This window comes from Pecten maximus, chromosome 19, assembly GCF_902652985.1.
Source record: "Pecten maximus chromosome 19, xPecMax1.1, whole genome shotgun sequence".
NCBI classification, from domain to species: domain Eukaryota; kingdom Metazoa; phylum Mollusca; class Bivalvia; order Pectinida; family Pectinidae; genus Pecten; species Pecten maximus.
This window is the reverse complement of record NC_047033.1, coordinates 29495415-29515454: the sequence shown is the minus strand read 5'-3', so window position 1 is coordinate 29515454 and position 20040 is coordinate 29495415. Positions and strand designations below refer to the sequence as shown.

Here is a 20040-nt window from a genome sequence, read left to right as displayed (position 1 = left end):
AGACTTCGGCATATTGGACCATTGTGCCTTGAATGAAGGTCAAGGTCATTCGTTTGAATAAACTTGGTACCCTTTATCACACCATGACACATGACCAATATCAGGTTTTTAGGCCTCTTGTATTTTGAGAATTACTTGTTTGAAGGGAAAAGTTGAAGCAGGTGAGCTAAAAACGATATACAATGTAGTAAATTTGTGAAAGTTATTATGCATATACAAAAAGAAGGGTTTTCCCAGTGACATCACAAAGTTAACAAGATATCCCAGAGGGATCATGGCGCCCACCATTGAATGATCTTCATAGGTTCCATGTCAGATTGATCTTTTCTCTACTTTCCCCTTCATTTTACTAATCTGTGCAAATTGAGACATCCCTCCAGTACTTTTCAAACAAGGGAATCCTAGCTATATAAGAAATTTGAGATTTAACGATAATGGCTGTTTGTTTGCCAGGTTGTTTTCAGGACAAACTGGTCCAAAAATGAAATACAAGGGACCAAGGGGAACCTACTTATGAAATTTGAGAAAGATCCATTTAGTACTTTGAGAAATAGTGATAACAGACTTCAATTGTCAAAATCCAAAATGGCTGCCTGTCGGCCATGTTATTTTCAGATTGGTCTCAAAATGCAATATGCATAACTAGGCACCAAGGGAAACTTACATATGAAATGTCAGAAAGATCCATTAAGTACTTTATCAGAAATAGTGATTACAAACTTCAATTGTCAAAATCCAAGATGGCTGCCTGTCGGCCTCGTTGTTTTCAGATTGGTCTCAAAACGCAATATGCATAACTAGGCACCAAGGGAAACCTACATATGAAATTTCAGAAAGATCCATTCAGTACTTTCTCAGAAATAGTGATAACAAACTTCAATTGTCAAAATCCAAGATGGCTGCCTTTCGGCCATGTTGTTTTCCGATTGGTCTCAAAACGCAATATGCATTACTAGGCACCAAGGGGAACCTACATATGAAATTTCAGAAAGATCCATTCAGTACTTTCTGAGAAATAGCGATAACAAGAATTGTTTACGGACGGAGGGACGGACGGACGGAGAGACGACGGACCACGGAGGCAGGGCGATTTGAATAGCCCACCATCTGATGATGGTGGGCTAAAAAGAAGTCCCGGACCTGAGGTCACACGGTGCACCTATTTGGGATTGCGATATTCCATATGAGTGTACATGGGGACAAATGTATCTTACATATGCAAGGGTGTGGGAAATGTATATCATACATGATTGTCTGTTATACCTCCATTTTGGGCTGAAGTTTGTCTCATGTCACTGGCATCTTTCTTCACAGCATCAACGTCACCACTCACAGCATCAACAGTGTCTGTCAAAATGTAAAAATAAGATCAATTTCTTTTAATATTTAAAACAATATAACCTCAATACAGTTCAAAAACTAGTGTCAAAATTAACAAGAGATCCCAGAAGGATCTTGGCACCCACCATTGAATGATCCATATCAGTCAAATGAAAGACTTATGTTTTCTTTTCTCTTTTTTCACCCTTCCTTCAAAACATTTAATATAACTTTATATAAAACTAACGAAACATTTAATATACATTTTGTAACTTTATATAAAACTAACGAAACATTTAATATAACTTTATATAAAACTAACGAAACATTTAATATAACTTTATATAAAACTAACGAAACATTTAATATAACTTTATATAAAACTAACGAAACATTAAATATAACTTTATATAAAACTATCGAAACATTTAATATAACTTTATATAAAACTAATGAATCATTTAATATAACTTTATATAAAACTTATAAAAAACTTATATAAAGCAGGAGCAACCTCCAATTGTCAAAATCCATGATGGTCATACTATTTGTCACCCATTTAATTTTTATCACAGACATTCAAACATCCAACATGTATTGACAGCCATACAAATGTCCGACATGTATTGACAGCCATACAAATGTCAGACATGTATTGACAGACATACAAATGTCCGACATGTATTGACAGACATACAAATGTCCGACTTGTATTGACAGACATACAAATGTCTGACATGTATTGACAGACATACAAATGTCTGACATGAAGTGACAGACATACAAATGTCCGACTTGTATTGACAGACATACAAATGTCTGACATGTATTGACAGACATACAAATGTCTGACATGTATTGACAGACATACAAATGTCCGACATGTATTGACAGACATACAAATATCCGACATGTATTGACAGACATACAAATGTCCGACATGTATTGACAGACATACAAATGTCTGACATTTATTGACAGACATACAAATGTCTGACATGAAGTGACAGGCATACAAATGTCCGACATGTATTGACAGACATACAAATGTCTGACATGTATTGACAGACATACAAATGTCCGACATGTAGTGACAGACATACAAATGTCTAACATGTATTGACAGACATACAAATGTCTGACATGTATTGACAGTCATACAAATGTCTGACATGTATTGACAGACATACAAATGTCTGACATGTATTGACAGACATACAAATGTCTGACATGTAGTGACAGACATACAAATGTCTGACATGTATTGACAGACATACAAATGTCCGACATGTATTGACAGCCATATAAATGTCTGACATGTATTGACAGACATACAAATGTCTGACATGTATTGACAGACATACAAATGTCCGACATGTAGTGACAAACATACAAATGTCCGACATGTATTGACAGACATACAAATGTCCGACATGTATTGACAGCCATACAAATGTCCGACATGTATTGACAGACATACAAATGTCTGGCATGTAGTGACAGACATACAAATGTCCGACATGTATTGACAGACATGCAAATGTCCGACATGTATTGACAGACATACAAATGTCCGACATGTATTGACAGACATACAAATGTCCGACATGTATTGACAGACATACAAATGTCCGACATGTATTGACAGACATACAAATGTCCGACATGTATTGACAGACATACAAATGTCCGACATGTATTGACAGACATACAAATGTCTGACATGTATTGACAGACATACATATGTCTGACATGTATTGACAGACATACAAATGTCTGACATGTAGTGACAGACATACAAATGTCTAACATGTATTGACAGACATACAAATGTCCGACATGTATTGACAGACATACAAATGTCTGACATGTATTGACAGACATACAAATGTCTGACATGTAGTGACAGACATACAAATGTCTGACATGTATTGACAGACATACAAATGTCCGACATGTATTGACAGCCATACAAATGTCCGACATGTATTGACAGCCATACAAATGTCTGACATGTATTGACAGACATACAAATGTCTGACATGTATTGACAGACATACAAATGTCCGACATGTAGTGACAAACATACAAATGTCCGACATGTATTGACAGACATACAAATGTCCGACATGTATTGACAGCCATACAAATGTCCGACATGTATTGACAGACATACAAATGTCTGGCATGTAGTGACAGACATACAAATGTCCGACATGTATTGACAGACATGCAAATGTCCGACATGTATTGACATACATACAAATGTCCGACATGTATTAACAGACATACAAATGTCCGGCATGTATAGACAGACAAAAGTCCGACATGTAGTGACAAAAATACAGATGTCCGACATGTATTGACAGACATACAAATGTCCGACATGTATTGACAGACATACAAATGTCCGACTTGTATTGACAGACATACATATGTCCGACATGTATTAACAGACATACAAATGTCCAACATGTATTGACAGACATACAAATGTCAGACATGTATTGACAGACATACAAATGTCCGACATGTATTGACAGATATAATATTAATGTTTGACATGTATTGACAGACATACAAATGTCCGACATGTATTAACAGACATACAAATGTCTGACATGTATTGACAGATATAATATTAATGTCCGACATGTATTGACAGCCATACAAATGTCTGACATGTACTGACAGACATACAAATGTCCGACATGTATTGACAGACATACAAATGTCCGACATGTATTGGCAGACATACAAATGTCCGGCATGTATAGATAGACAACCGTCTGACATGTATTGACAGACATACAAATGTCCGACATGTATTGACAGATATAATATTAATGTTTGACATGTATTGACAGACATACAAATGTCCGACATGTATTAACAGACATACAAATGTCTGACATGTATTGACAGATATAATATTAATGTCCGACATGTATTGACAGCCATACAAATGTCTGACATGTACTGACAGACATACAAATGTCCGACATGTATTGACAGACATACAAATGTCCGACATGTATTGGCAGACATACAAATGTCCGGCATGTATAGATAGACAACCGTCTGACATGTATTGACAAACATACAGATGTCCGACATGATAATCAGATAATTTCTGAAGGTCCTTAATCCACAAACACCATTGATCTTGAAACCAATTGGGGACCTGGTCATCCCACCCTAATTGTAGTTTACAGAGTTCTTGTAATATAACCTTTGCTGTGAGTACAAATGGGGCTAGGAATCCGAGGGGATCATACACACTACTGACCATGGACAGAATCCCACGTCTTGGGAAGTGGTTGATCCTTAATGACTATCTTGAAACGAAATACGTCCGACTCTATACAACACTGTAACCCAAGAGCTTGTTCAATAGGTAGTGTATCCTGATCCAAATCCAAGTCTTTGACCTCCTTTGCTCTTTCATCCACGGGTATTGAACTCATAACTTCTCTACTGATCCATTTGGCGATATAAAAACCACCTCTGTGTAGAATGTCTTTCAAATCCTTAACCAAGGACTTGGCCTTGTTTACAGTTTTAAGAGAGTTGAGGCAGTCATCAACATAAACATTCTTCAGTACGGTATTGATAACCTCATCATGATGAACTGTCCCTTGCAATCATGCGCAGTTTTTCTGAGAGCAAAGTTTGCACAGCTTGGAGAGGAAGTAGCTCCGAACAGGTGTACAACCATTTGATGCTCTGACGCATTGCTGGCTTGTGTCTCCATGTTCCAACCAAAGAAATCGGAGAAAGTTTGCGTCCTGCGGGGGTACACGAACTTGGTGAAACATACTGTCAATATCTCCCGTAATGGCTATCTCTTCCTGTCTGAATCTGATCAAGGTTCCGACTAGAGTGTTTGTAAGGTTGGGACCCTGTAACAGTTGATCGTTTAAAGAAGTTCCCCTATATCTTGCTGCGCAAGTACCAAACATGTCCATCATCTTTATGGATTTCCTCTAGTGGTACCTTGCGAGCATATCCCTCACCTATGACCTTGTCCATAAATTTGGTATACTCGCAACAAAAGTGTTCATCCTTATTTAAGCGTTGGGCAAGCTTGATATTGTTGGGCATAACAGCTTCCTTTGATGATTTGAATTGTAAATTAATCATGTAATGTCCATTCTGGATACTTGCTGATTCTGTCATGATGTCTATAAACTGACGATCCTCTCTGGAGGGCTGTGGCACATCGTCGATAGTTCTCTCATTAAAGCCATGATCAAATTGATTGCGCATCTGTTCCTCCAAGCTCGGAACAGATTGTACGTCGATGCGGTTAGCCTTGACAATTCTGTTTGATGCCTCATCTGTCGGGGATAGGCAAAGCGGTCCATTAACAACCCATCCCAACAAGGTTTTTACAGCGAAGGGACCATTCTCGCTACTGGGAACAATATCCCAAGGTTCCATTGCCTTTGGCACATTGATTCCTATCAGCAGTCCCACATCACTATCAATTCTCTCCACTGGAACGTCACATAGATGAGACCACTTCTGAAGATCGCTTATAGACATCACGTCCTTCCTTGATACAGGTAATGTAGGCTGTGTAAAGACATCTGGCAACTCTAAAAAATTGTCGCCTTTCAAATCACTCACTTCAAGATTTGAAACAATGAAGGAACTTTGCGAGGTTTCGTGTCCCATAGTTAGTATCTTCAGCTTTGTTCTTTTCCCTTCCACATCAAGTGCTTTCATGATTTCTTCCGAACAGAAAGTCGCTTTATTTCCAGAATCGAGAAATGCATAAGTTACAACGTACTTGTCACTGTTGATGCATTTAATCCTGACTGGCAAAATAGGCAGTGCTTGATAACCATTGCCAGCCTCCATATGCGTAGCAGATGACACAGCGTGTATGGAGTATGGTATCACTGCTGGTGACAGAGGGCGTAGGATTGCTTTGGCTATTCTGTCGAGGTTCCACATGGAGTAAGGTAGGGTGCATTTTTTTACATTGGGCGCAAGATGACCTTTGATGACATGTGACTTTCTGGTGTCCAGACTTGAGACAAGCGAAACACAAACCCTTTGACCGTATAAATGTATATCTGTCCTTCAGAGGTAATGCTGCAACACCCCTACACACTTCCAGGCTATGGGACGAACCTTTACAGTATAAGCACGGTTTTTCAAAGGCGAGTCCAGTATTAGTATCCTGTTGCAGCTGGTGGTGTACAGATTTATTGGTCTCGCGATTAACAGTAGTAGCGAAGTTCTTTCGTGCTCCATGGTTTCTTGTGGGATTGGTAGACATTACTTCCTTCCCATAGATAGGGTCCAAAGCGTTCTTTGCCTCTTTGCGGACGAAGTTTACTAGCAAGTCAAAATTCACAACTTGTTTTCTGTTTTTAGCCTCGTAAACGACGTTTCGCCACTTATCGTGAAGGTGAATAGGAAGTTTCTGCACTAATAATTTTTAATTTTCTGAATACTCTAGTATTCTTGCAGCAGTGATGCATTGAACCGCGAACTGGCATTCTCGTAGGAAAATTGAATATTCATCCAGAGCCTTGGCCCCATTCTTCAAGGTTGGCCAATCCAAGGCCTTTCGAACATAAGCTTGGGCTACAACATCTGGGTCTCCATAGCGATCCTGAAATTCCTCCAACAATGCCTTATACCCACGTTCGGCATTCAAGTGAGAATACCCAGTCACGATCTTGTGTGCCTCACCTGTGGTGAATTGCAAGAGAAAATTCATTCTTTCTTCATAAGAATCTGTGTTTACTTCGACTCTGGTATTGAATTGAAAAGAAATCTGTGATAGTCCATTGGTTTACCATCAAACTTTTGAATCTCTGCTTTAGGCTTGTTAAGTTCACGAGCTACTGTGAGCACCCCATTGTCAACTACGCGGTAGTCCCGATTTGTCGCTATCGGATCAGTTTGAGGCTGTCTAATTCTGGGGGAATAACAATCCGGACGAATATCCGTGCCATACGGTTGGTCAATGGGAATAGGCTGGAACCTACCACTGTAGGGCTGCTCGATCTTCTCTGGAATATGATCATAAACAGGGATAGAGTCTACGAATATAATTCTGTTGTATACTTGACTGTAACCAAGAGGGAGCAGCTGCATTAAGGCCCTTAGATTCAGTTATTACTCTGGGTGTAGGTTGAATGTCAAGAAATTGCTCACTTAGGACCTCACTTCGAAGCTCAAAGTCATCTAACACCTTAGATTTGGCATCGTTTATCTGCATTTCGGTTTGAATTTCAAGCTCCTCTTCCTTTATCTTCAACTTTAGCTTTTCTGTTTCAATAGCCGTTTTTTCCTTGAGAGCTGATGACCGAGCTAACAACTCAACCCTACGCGTCATTTCCTTTAGTCGCTCTAAAGCGACCTGACTAGCGGCCTTGGAGCGTGTCGATTAACTTGATTTAACAGATTTGGAGCGGGTAGCCCTCTGTAGCACTATAGGGTTTTCATAGTTCAAATGAGTGGAAAACCAATTCTCAACAGATTGTTTCAGGGCTGTAAAATCCTCTTGCATTTGAAGAAATCTGTCATTATCTGCCTGTTTTGCAGATTCATCCGCTGACATAAGATGTTGATATTCTTCATGTAATAATAATATATCTTCATACTCTGTCAACTTCTCTGCATATGCTGTTTTTACCAGGGAAGTGTCTGTGGTGTCACCCAATAAATTATTTAAATTGTCAGTTAGTTTACTTAGAGAACGCAGTTTCCGTACCCGTTCCTTATGCTTTAGGTCCAGCTTGTACTCAAAACCACTTTCTGTCATAGCTTTTTCCCTCTCGCTACGGCGAAGGTTACCATCTGATTGTTCAGTCGCCATGGTGTGATTAGTGTCCAAACTCCATATCCTCCTATTAATGTGTTAATGTTGTGCCGTCAAATATCCAAGAATAATTGCTAATTCGTTTGCATACTCCAGTGAACGTTTTATTTCCAAGAGTCATACAGCATACAATACGATTAACTGAAACATATGAAACAAAAAACAATAAGTACATGTCTTACAATATTATATATAACAATATATAATGCAAATGACCAACATAAATCATTAAGACCATTATATCTAGTAAATAAGCATTATAAATGTTACCTAGGAAAAGCTGCACTTTATAGCTGAACACTCTAGAAACTAAACAATAATAATTCTCAAAAGAATTAATACACAGATCGGCTGTACTAGTGCTCTACACATACATATGTACACAAATCCTATTAAACCATCAATTAATAATGATAAAAGGGGAAGTAACTCTTACAGACTAAGCTAACGAGCAAATTATCTCCCTTGAATCCATGAAAAATCGACCGTGACTTGTTTTTATTACTGACATAAATTCCACTATCAATATACTTGACAACTAACAACAATAATAGTCTATGATTACTACTCTGACATTATAATTTCTAGCCAGACAATATTAATACAGTAAACTGATGATCAAATAGTATGCACATATATACATGAATCGGCGCTATGCGAGAATCCACAGGGGGCTAACTCAATGAAAATGGAATTTACCATACATATTTCGTATTTACTGGATGGACTGGTCAATATACTTAACGACCATATGATTTTTTTCAGAAAAATCGAGATTTAAAAAATTATTAAAAAATCGAGGTAGTTACTAATATTTACCTCGATTTTTTAATAATTTTTTAAATCTCGATTTTTCTGAAAAAAATCATATGGTCGTTAAGTATATTGACCAGTCCATCCAGTAAATACGAAATATGTATGGTAAATTCCATTTTCATTGAGTTAGCCCCCTGTGAAAAATACATATTGCAAACTATTTCTATGAGTACATAACAGGTCCAAAACAATATACAGATAATAGTTGGTTAATTAACTCACCAAATTAATAGTTTCTTCTAGAAATCCTGATATTTTGGCACAGAGTTGTAATGAACACAGGCCGCACGGCAAGCTTGTAAAAAATGACTGGAAAAAACATGTGCTGAAGCCTCGTTCTCGAATATTAAAAGAAATTGAAATCATGACGTCAGCACCAAAAAAGCGGGACATTTGAATTGTAAACATTGGCTGTAACATGGATGGTTTTCAAAACAGGTCAATTCATCATGAGAATAGCTTTTCTATTGTGGTAGAAACAGGTCCCACAACCTTGTGGTTGTTGTAAATGTTATTTCTTTCTCTCTAAAGCTCATGTTTTTCGTTACTTTTGAAAAAATTATTTACTCGAGTGAAATAAATACCACATACAACAACCTAATCAGTGTGTAATATCATCAGTCAGCCACAATGACTACATGACGTATCGCGTAACATATGGCCATGACCTTTGATGGATGATTATAGAGACTGTTATTGTTTATACACAATCAATTATTTTGTGTGGTCTTTCAAATATTTCACAAGCTGCTGTCATGTCATTGAAGATCCAATATTAATTGTTACAAGGATTTCGAACCAGATCAGAGCTAGGATGTATTTTTGATTTTCTATCTGAAAGACGAGACTTTTAAGCTGAATGTCATATTATAGATATTTATGTTGGATTTTAGAAATTTATCCAATGTGGACAAAGTTCCCTCGTGCAGGGCTAGGATTTAGGTGAATCCTGAAATGATAATCAATTCCAAGAATCGTTGCACCTGATCCACATGATCAGCTCAATATCGACAGAACTTATAAGAGTACTGACACATCAGAGAGACTCCAGTAACAGAACTAGTGTACTGATACATAAGACAGACCCCAGTAAAAGAACTACAGTACAGGCACATCCGACAGACCCCAATAAAGTACTGACACATCAGACATACCCCAGTTACAGAACTAGAGTACCGACACATCAGACAGACCCAAGTAACAGAACTAGAGTACCGGCACATCTGACAGACCCAAGTAACAGAATTAGAGTACTGACACATCAGACAGCCAGAACTAGAGTACCGAAACATCAGACAGATCAAAGTAACAGAACTAGAGTACTGACACATCACAGACCCAAGTAACAGAACTAGAGTACTGACACATCAGACAGACCCCAGTAACAGAACTAGAGTACCGACACATCAGACAGACCCCAATAACAGAACTAGAGTACCGACACATCTCACAGAACCCAGTAACAGAACTAGAGTACCGACACATCAGACAGACCTCAGTAACAGAACTAGAGTATTGACACATCAGACAGAACCCAGTAACAGAACTAGAGTACTGACACATCAGACAGACATCAGTGATTGAACTAGAGTACTGACACATCAGACAGACCCAAGTAACAGAACTAGAGTACCGACACATCAGACAGACCCCAATAACAGAACTAGAGTACCGACACATCAGACAGACCCAGTAACAGAACTAAAGTACTGACACATCAGACAGACCCTTGTAACAGAACTAGAGTACTGACACATCAGACAGACCCAAGTAACATAACTAAAGTACTGACACATCAGACAGAACCCAGTAACAGAACTAAAGTACTGACACATCAGACAGACCCTTGTAACAGAACTAGAGTACTGACATATCAGACAGACCCAAGTAACAGAACTAGAGTACCGACACATCAGACAGACCTCAGTGATAGAACTAGAGTACCGACACATCAGACAGACCCCCAGTAACAGAACTAGAGAACTGACACATCAGACAGACCCCAGTAAAAGAACTAGAGTACTGACACATCAGACAGACCCCAGTAACAGAACTAGAGTACTGACACATCAGACAGACCCAAGTAACATAACTAGAGTACTGACACATCAGACAGAACCCAGTAACAGAACTAGAGTACTGAAACATCAGACAGAACCCAGTAACAGAACTAGAGTACTGACACATCAGACAGACCCAAGTAACAGAACTAGAGTACCGACACATCAGACAGACCCCAGTAGCAGAACTAGAGTACTGACACATCAGACAGACCCCAAGTAACATAACTAGAGTACCGACACATCAGACAGACCCCAGTAGCAGAACTAGAGTACTGACACATCAGACAGACCCCAGTAACATAACTAGAGAACTGACACATCAGACAGACCTCAGTAAAAGAACTAGAGTACTGACACATCAGACAGACCCCAGTAACAGAACTAGAGTACCGACACATCAGACAGCCCCCAGTAACAGAACTAGAGTACTGACACATCAGACAGACATCAGTGATTGAACTAGAGTACTGACACATCAGACAGACCCAAGTAACAGAACTAGAGTACCGACACATCAGACAGACCCCAATAACAGAACTAGAGTACTGACACATCAGACAGACCCCAGTTACATAACTAGAGTACTGACACATCAGACAGACCCCAGTAACATAACTAGAGTACTGACACATCAGACAGACACCAGTAACAGAACTAGAGTACCGACACATCAGACAGAACCCAGTAACAGAACTAGAGTACTGACACATCAGACAGACCCCAGTAACATAACTAAAGTAATGACACATCAGATATAGCCTCGCAATATCTGACTCTACATCTGAGGTCAATCTGAGTGTTTATCATTAAATCTGAATATGTACTTGATATTTACAGAACTAAGAGTACTGACACATCAGGAGAGCTACATTAAACAAGATGCCCATAAGGCCTGTATCTCTCACCTTGTTGGATTAGATCAAATGTCAAAATAATGTTCATGTTCATGGTTATAGTGTGGGGACCCCAAATGCTTTAAAGAAATAATGAAGTCCAGACTCTGTAAGGTCTGAAGATATGAAGAATTGTTTTTAGAACATGCATTCATCACTTTATGACTAGGAGCAATTTAGATGAATTATGTTTATTTCCCCTAATGGTCTCCGCCCCTTTGGCCCTCAGGGTCACCATTTATGCAAAATATGTTCCCCTTCCCCCAAGGATGTTTCTGACTAAATTTGGTTCAAATCTATTCAAAACTTTCTGAAAAGGAGCGATTTAAAGGCATTACCTCTATTTCCCCCATTGGGCCCTACCCATTTGGCCCATCGTCACCATGCAATATCTGTTCCCCTTTCCCAAAAGATGTTTCTGATCAAATTGGGTTCAAATCCATTCATAACTTTATGACTAGTAGCAATTTGAAGGAATTACCTCTATTTCCCCTATGGGGCCCGCCCCTTTGGCCCCTCAGGGGTCATAGTCACCATTTATGCCAAATCTGTTCCCCTTCCCCCAAGAATGTTTCAAACCAAATGGGGTTCAAATCCATTCTAAACTTTATGACTAGTAGCGATTTGAAGGAATTACCTCTATTTCCTCTATGGGGCCCTTCTTGCCTCAGAAGGGTCAAAGTCACCATTTATGCAAAATCTGTTCCCCTATCCCCAAGGATGTTTCTCACCAGATTTGATTCAAACCCATTCAGTACTTGGTGACAAGAAACGATTTTAAGGATTTGCCTCTTTTTCCCATATTCGTTCAGCCCCTCTGGTCTCAAGGTGGTCACAGCCACCATATATGCAAAATCTGTTTCCCTTCCCCAATCATCTTTCTGACCCTTGGGGGCAGGTGAGCTGTAAAACTGTTGCCTTTATTTCTGACTTCTGAAGGATGAACTGTTAATGCAACTGACACATATGCTTGAATGAGTACAGATAGACAGACAGACAGACAGAGAGGAGAGAGATAGAAGTAACCCCCATCATAAACCTCGCTGCAGATCCCTGAAGATTTTCATAATTATGATATAACTGAGGACTCAAAGTGATGAGATGGATGGATGTTTAGTGTTTTGCGTTTTATTCTGTGTACGCGAAGGGGCCTGGCGAGGAGACTGGTTAATGAAATCGATAGCTCAGTTGATGTGGCTAGTGTTGATATGACCACCACTGATACTGGGCTCTCGGAATAATTGATCAGGCTATAAAACTTGCAAACTCTGCATGCTTACACTAAAGAAAAACGGAATGCATGTACTTAAGTATGTATCCTTCATTGTCGCTTGTTGTTTTTCGTTTCCCTTAGTCATTTGATATAACTTGCATGCTGTGATATTACTGTGTTTTTCTTATAAATTTTCTCTGTAATTTGCTTATGTTTAGTCGTAAAGCTCTACAAATCTAATGTTTAACATATAGGACCTTAAATAAATCTTCTTGTATCTTATACTAACACCCTAGCTCCAGAGTGTATCATACCTTCCTTCACAGCAGCAACGCCTTTCCTCATAGCTGTATCGTACTCACCCCAATCAGCAACTTCTTGCTTCACAGCAGTGACGTCTTCACTCACAGCAGTAACGTCTTCCATCACAGCAGTGACGTCTTCACTCACAGCAGTAACGTCTTCCATCACAGCAGTGACGTCTTCACTCACAGTAGTTACTTCTTGCTTCACAGCAGTGACGTCTTCACTCACAGTAGTTACTTCTTGCTTCACAGCAGTGACGTCTTCACTCACAGTAGTTACTTCTTGCTTCACAGCAGTGACGTCTTCATTCACAGTAGTTACTTCTTCCTTCACAGCAGTGACGTCTTCACTCACAGCAGTAATGTCTTGCTTCACAGCAGTGACGTCTTCACTCACAGTAGTTGCTTCTTGCTTCACAGCAGTGACGTCTTCACTCACAGCAGTAACGTCTTGCTTCACAGTGGTGACGTCTTCACTCACAATAGTTACTTCTTGCTTCACAGCAGTGACGTCTTCACTCACAGCAGTAACGTCTTGCTTCACAGTGGTGACGTCTTCACTCACAATAGTTACTTCTTGCTTCACAGCAGTGACATTTTCACTCACAGCAGTAACGTCTTCACTCACAGCAGTAATGTCTTGCTTCACAGCAGAGAAGTCTTCACTCACAGTAGTAACGTCTTCGTTCACAGCAGTGAAGTCATCACTCACAGCAGTAACGTCTTGCTTCACAGCAGTGACGTCTTCACTCACAGTAGTTACTTCTTGCTTCACAGCAGTGACGTCTTCACTCATAGCAGTTACTTCTTGCTTCACAGCAGTGACGTCTTCACTCACAGCAGTTACTTCTTGCTTCACAGCAGTGACATCTTCACTCACAGCAGTAACGTCTTCACTCACAGCAGTGACGTCTTGCTTCACAGCAGTAATGTCTTGCTTCACAGCAGTGACGTCTTCACTCACAGTAGTAACGTCTTCCTTCACAGCAGAGAAGTCTTCACTCACAGTAGTAACGTCTTCCTTCACAGCAGTGACGTCTTCACTCACAGTAGTAACGTCTTCCATGACAGCAACAGTACCTTAAAAATATGATATCATACCTCTTAGGTTATCTACGTCTGTTGTCACATGTGTACAATCATTTTATGTTAGAACATCCTACATATCATCCCTACTCTAAGGGGATGCTACAAGGCGAATATGAGCGATATATATTGCTTAGTTTCAGAGAAGAAGTTGTTTATATCAATTTAGCCAAATTGACCCCGTTTGGCCCTGCCCCTCAGCCCCCAGGAGGTCAGCCCCATCATTTGTACAATTTTGAATCCCTATATCAAGGGATGCTACCAGGCAAATATGAGCGCTTTCCATTGCTGAGATTCAGAGAAGACGTTGTCTATATCAATTTAGGCAAATTGATCCCTTTTGACCTGCCCCTAAGACCCTCGGGGGTCAGCCCCACTATTTGAACAGTTTTGAATCCCGACCCGATAGGAATGCTACCAGGCAAATATGAACAATAGCCATTGCTTGGTTTCAGAGAAGAAGCTGGTAATGTCAATTTATCCAAATTGACCCCTTCTTGCTCGGCCCCTCAGCCTTCAGAGGAGTCAGTCCCATCATTTGTACAATTTGAATCCTTACCCTAAGGGGATGTTAAAAGCTAAATATGAGAGATATTCATTGCTTAGTTTCAGAGGAGAAGTTGTTTATATCAATTTAGCCAAATTAGCCCCTTTTGGCCGCGCCCCTCAGCCCCAAGGAGTCAGTCCAACCATTTGTACAATTTTGAATCCTTACCCTAAGAGGGTGGTACCAGGCAAGTAGGAGCAATATCCATTGCTGAGTTTCAGAGGAGAAGTCGTTTATATCAATTTAGCCAAATTGACCCCCTTTGGCCCCGCCCCTAAGACCCCCAGGGGTCAGCCCAACCATTTGTACAATTTTGAATCCCTACCCAAAGTGGGTGCTACCAGGCAAATATTAGAGATATACATTTCTTAGGTTCAAAGGAGAAGTTATTTATATCAATTTAGCCAAATTGACCCCTTTTGGCCCTGCCCCTAAGTCCCACGGAGGGTCAGACCCACCATCTGTACAATTTTGATTCCTCACCCCATAGGGATGCTTTTGATCAAATTTGGTCAAATTCCAATCAGCGGTTATGAAGAAGAAGTCAATTGTTGATCGACGGACGGATGGACGGACGGATGATAGACAGAAGGACTATGGACGCCAGATGAGCTAATAATCATATACATGTACAAACTGTTGAATGTATAGATTTGGAGATCAGATTTGAACAGATTTTTCATTGTTGTAAGATTGTAGGTCAAAATGAAAGTCATAGTTGACACATCCCCATATATCTCCTAGGTGAACCTTAATAAGTTCAGTGACAAGCAGTGTTGGAGATGCGCCATGCATCCATAGCATTGGGCGGAGTGTCTCATGTCCATAAGAAATGTAGTATTGTACCAGGTAAAAATAAGTACTGAATTGAAAGGTTAATTGTCTAATCAAAATACCACAAAGTACTAAAGCCTATAAAGTTTCAAAGAAATATATTTGAATCAAAATGCCTTCATGTAAGCACAACTACATATCATGATGATAAAATACTACAAGTATCACTTAGATCGGTTATAAATTGCTTGGCCAGAATGTCATTCCACGAAATATTTACTTCAAAATTTGACGAAAAATTAAAACTCCCCTTTGGATAAATGATTAACACTGTTGTAATTTAAACATTGCATTATAAAATGAAATCATACTTACCAGGTTGTACGGACAGAACCGACATGTTGCTCCAACCAGTTCCTTTACTATTGGTAGCTGAGCACTGGTACTGTCCTTGATCATCAGTGTTTGTCTCACGGATAATTAATGTGGGGGAAATGATAGAGCCTGCAAAGTATCTTTCGTTTTCTATTTCTATTGGAGTGCGGTTATCATTTTCTACTTTATACCACTGAATTGAAGTAGCCTCTGGTGATGCTATGACGTAGGTTTGGATGATGGCTGTTTTCTCGACGGGAACAGTGAACTCACCATGGCTGATGTTCACATACGGAAAACCTGATCAACAAAATACACATTGATTGAAGTATATCAAAAATATGGTGTTCTAAAAAATCTGTTTAACAAAAAACATGAATGTAAGGTATTTGTTTGAAAAAAGTTTTAAAACATTGTTGATATTATATGAAGATGAATGTGTTTAATCTGGACATATTTAGTGACATAACACTCAACATAGTCACATAATACTGACAATGTACTATACGAGTATATTATACATGTCTTAAACAGGCACTGTCTTGTATATATCTATATAAATGTCTTATACACAATCTGACACCGGTCTCACTGTCTTGTGTATATATATATAGATGTCTTATACACAATCTGACCAAGATCTCACTGTCTTGTGTATATCTATATAGATGTCTTACACACAATCTGACACAGGTCTCACTGTCTTGTGTATATATATATATAGATGTCTTATACACAATCTGACACCGGTCTCACTGTCTTGTGTATATCTATGTATATGTCTTATACACAATCTGACACCGGTCTCACTGTCTTGTGCATATTCTATATAGATGTCTTATACACAATCTGACACAGGTCTCACTGTCTTGTGTATAACTATATAAATGTCTTATACACAATCTGACATAGGTCTAACTGTTTCGTGTATATCTACCAATATATAGATGTCTTGTACACAATCTGACACAGGTCTAACTGTTTAGTGTATATCTATATAGATTTCTTATACAAAATTTGACAAAGGTCTCACTGTCTATTTACACAAGTCAGAGAGATATTTATCAGAATATGTAAAAGACATCTGCATAGATATACACACCTATATAGTTATCTTATACACAACCTGACACAGGTCTCACTGTCACCTGCATGGTAAAACCATGCTGATAGCGTTATATAAACAAGAGGCCCAATGGGTCTGTATCGCTCACCTGGCTCTACAGCAACTTCGAAGTTGATTGAGGTCATTTCTACAGATACTATGCTGATTACCTCTTTATTCAAAAATCATAGTAAGCTAAGTTAATTCATATTAATAAATTTTCTAGTCCTTCATTCCAGCATTCTATTGGCCTAATATCAGGTCTCGAAGGCTCTTGGCTATAGCAAAATTATTGTTTATAGATTTAAGCGGATTTCACACTTGTGACCTATGTAGGTTAAGGTCATTTATTTGAACAAAATTGGTAGCCCTTCACCCCAACATGCTAAAAGCCAACTATCAAGTCCCTGTGCCTCTTGGTTATTAAGTAGAAGTCAATTGAAGATTATAGCCTATTTGAAAAATGTGACCTTTAGTGACCTTAAATGAAGGTCATTTATTTACACAAACTTTGTAACCCTTTACCCTAGCATGCTACAGACCCAATACCAAGTCCCTGGGCCTCCTGGTTTTTGAGAAGAAGTCTTTCGAAGATTATAGCCTATTTGAACTATGTGACCTTGAATGAAGGTCAAGATCATTCATTTGAACATACTTTGGAGCTCTTCACCCAAGCATGCTACAGACCCAATACCAAGTCCCTGGACCTCTTGGTTATTGAGAGGAAGTCGTTTGAAGATTAGAGCCTATTTGACCAATGTGATCTTTAATGAAGGTCAAGGTCATTTATTTGAACAAACTTTGTAACCCTTTATCCCAGCATGTTACAGGCCCAATATCAAGTTCCTTGGCCTCTTCGTTATTGGGAAGAAGTCGTTTGAAGATTATAACCTATTTGACCCACATGACCTTGAATGAAGGTCAAGGTCATTTATTTGAACAAACTTTGTAGCCCTTTACCCTAGCATGCTACAGGACTTAAATCAAGTCGCTGGGCCTCTTGATTATTGAGAAGAAGTCGTTTGAAGATTAGAGCCTATTTGACCAATGTGACCTTGAATGAAGGTCAAGGTCATTTATTTGAACAAACTTGGTAGTCCTTCACCCCAGCAACCTACAGGCTCAATATCAAGTACCTTGACCTCTTGGTTATTGAGAAGAAGTCGTTTGAAGATTATAGCCTATTTGACCCATTTGACCTTGAATGAAGGTCAACGTCATTTATTTGTACACACTTTGTAGCCCTTTACATCAGCATGCTACAGGCCCAATATCAAGTCCCTGGGCCTCTAGGTTATTGAGAAGAAGTCGTTTGAAGATTATAGACTATTTGACCCACGTGACCTTGAATGAAGGTCAAGGTGGTTTATTTGTACAAACTTTGTAGCCCTTTACCCCAGCAGGCTACAGGCCCAATATCAAGTCCCTGGGCCTCATGGTTATTGAGAAGAAGTCGTTTGAAGATTATAGCCTATTTGACCCACGTGACCTTGAATGAAGGTCAAGGTCAATTATTTGAACAAACTTGGGAGCCCTTCACCGCAGTAAGCTACAGGCCCAATATGAATTTCCTTGGTCTCTTTGTTATTGGGAAGTTGTTTAAATGAAAAAGTTGACGCCGGACGGCCGGACGGACACCGCACCATAGCATGAGCTCACTTGCTCTTCGGGCAGGTGAGCTAATAATGAGTTTTTACTGCCCTCCTTTTAATGGTCATCTGACTTTTAATACTGATATTACTCTTGACAAAAAAACTACATTGTAAATGTGTGACTATAGTAATATATGTATAATTAGCTCTTACATAGCATCAACACACCATAAGAAGACGATTTGATCCCATATTTAATGATAGTTTGTTTTACATTTAATGTACATGTATATTGTCATATTTATAAGATAAAATACATTTGCTGATGTTTGTGTAACATTTACCAGAAAATTGTTTTATAAATTTGAAGTCCCAAAAATGTCCAGTTTGTACGAAAGAAAAAACTGCACAAATTTCCCAAATACCGGTAAAAATAAATTTGCAAACATGTTGAAAAGAGACTTTGCACTTTGGAACTGTTCTTCAGCTAAAATTCAGTTTACCATGACATCGGTCGACACTGCATGCTTTCAGTAGATTTTTATTTACTTGACATTTGAACCTAATGACCCTGACCTTTGACTTTGACTGTTCAGCTCATGACTCACGTTGTGTGGATTGTAGTGTACTGAACATTTACATGATGCAGTCTCGTGTAAATGGGTCAATGAATACAAAATAAGCAGCAATCAACTAATTTATAAACAGAAGACAGATTGATATATGCAGGGCAACGGTATCTCTGATATTGTGTCCTAAAGATCAAAGGAGTTGAACTCTATGAAGGAAGAACAGTGACTTTCGATACTGAATCTCTACGAGACATCAAGCATTCCTGGAAAGTGCTTCGGATCCAGGATCTATGCGCTACGGTCTGTATCTTGATTCAGACTGTGTGGCTTAGTTTGGACTGAGTTTCTCGGTTCAGACTGTGTGTCTCGGTTCAGAATGTGTGTCTCGGTTTGGACTGTGTCTCTTGGTTTGGACTGTGTGTCTTGATTTGGGATGTGTGTCTCTGTTCGGACTGTGTTTCTCTGTTCGGACCCTGTGTCTTGGTTCAGACTGTGTGTCTCGGTTCAGACTGTGTGTCTCTGTTCGGACCCTGTG

The 20040-nt window shown here is 39.2% G+C and overlaps 1 protein-coding gene across 1 annotated transcript in view; it reads right to left on the bottom strand.

Annotated features, from left to right (window-relative positions):
- Nucleotides 1–20040, bottom strand: part of LOC117318145 — a 56105-nt gene that overhangs the window by 11444 nt on the left and 24621 nt on the right. The window contains exons 5-7 of the mRNA XM_033873162.1: nt 16237–16536; nt 13512–14534; nt 1264–1347 (exon numbers count right to left, since the gene is read on the bottom strand). Of these exons, the coding sequence (XP_033729053.1) occupies nt 1264–1347; nt 13512–14534; nt 16237–16536 (1407 nt within the window). The remainder of the gene's footprint in view (nt 1–1263; nt 1348–13511; nt 14535–16236; nt 16537–20040) is intronic.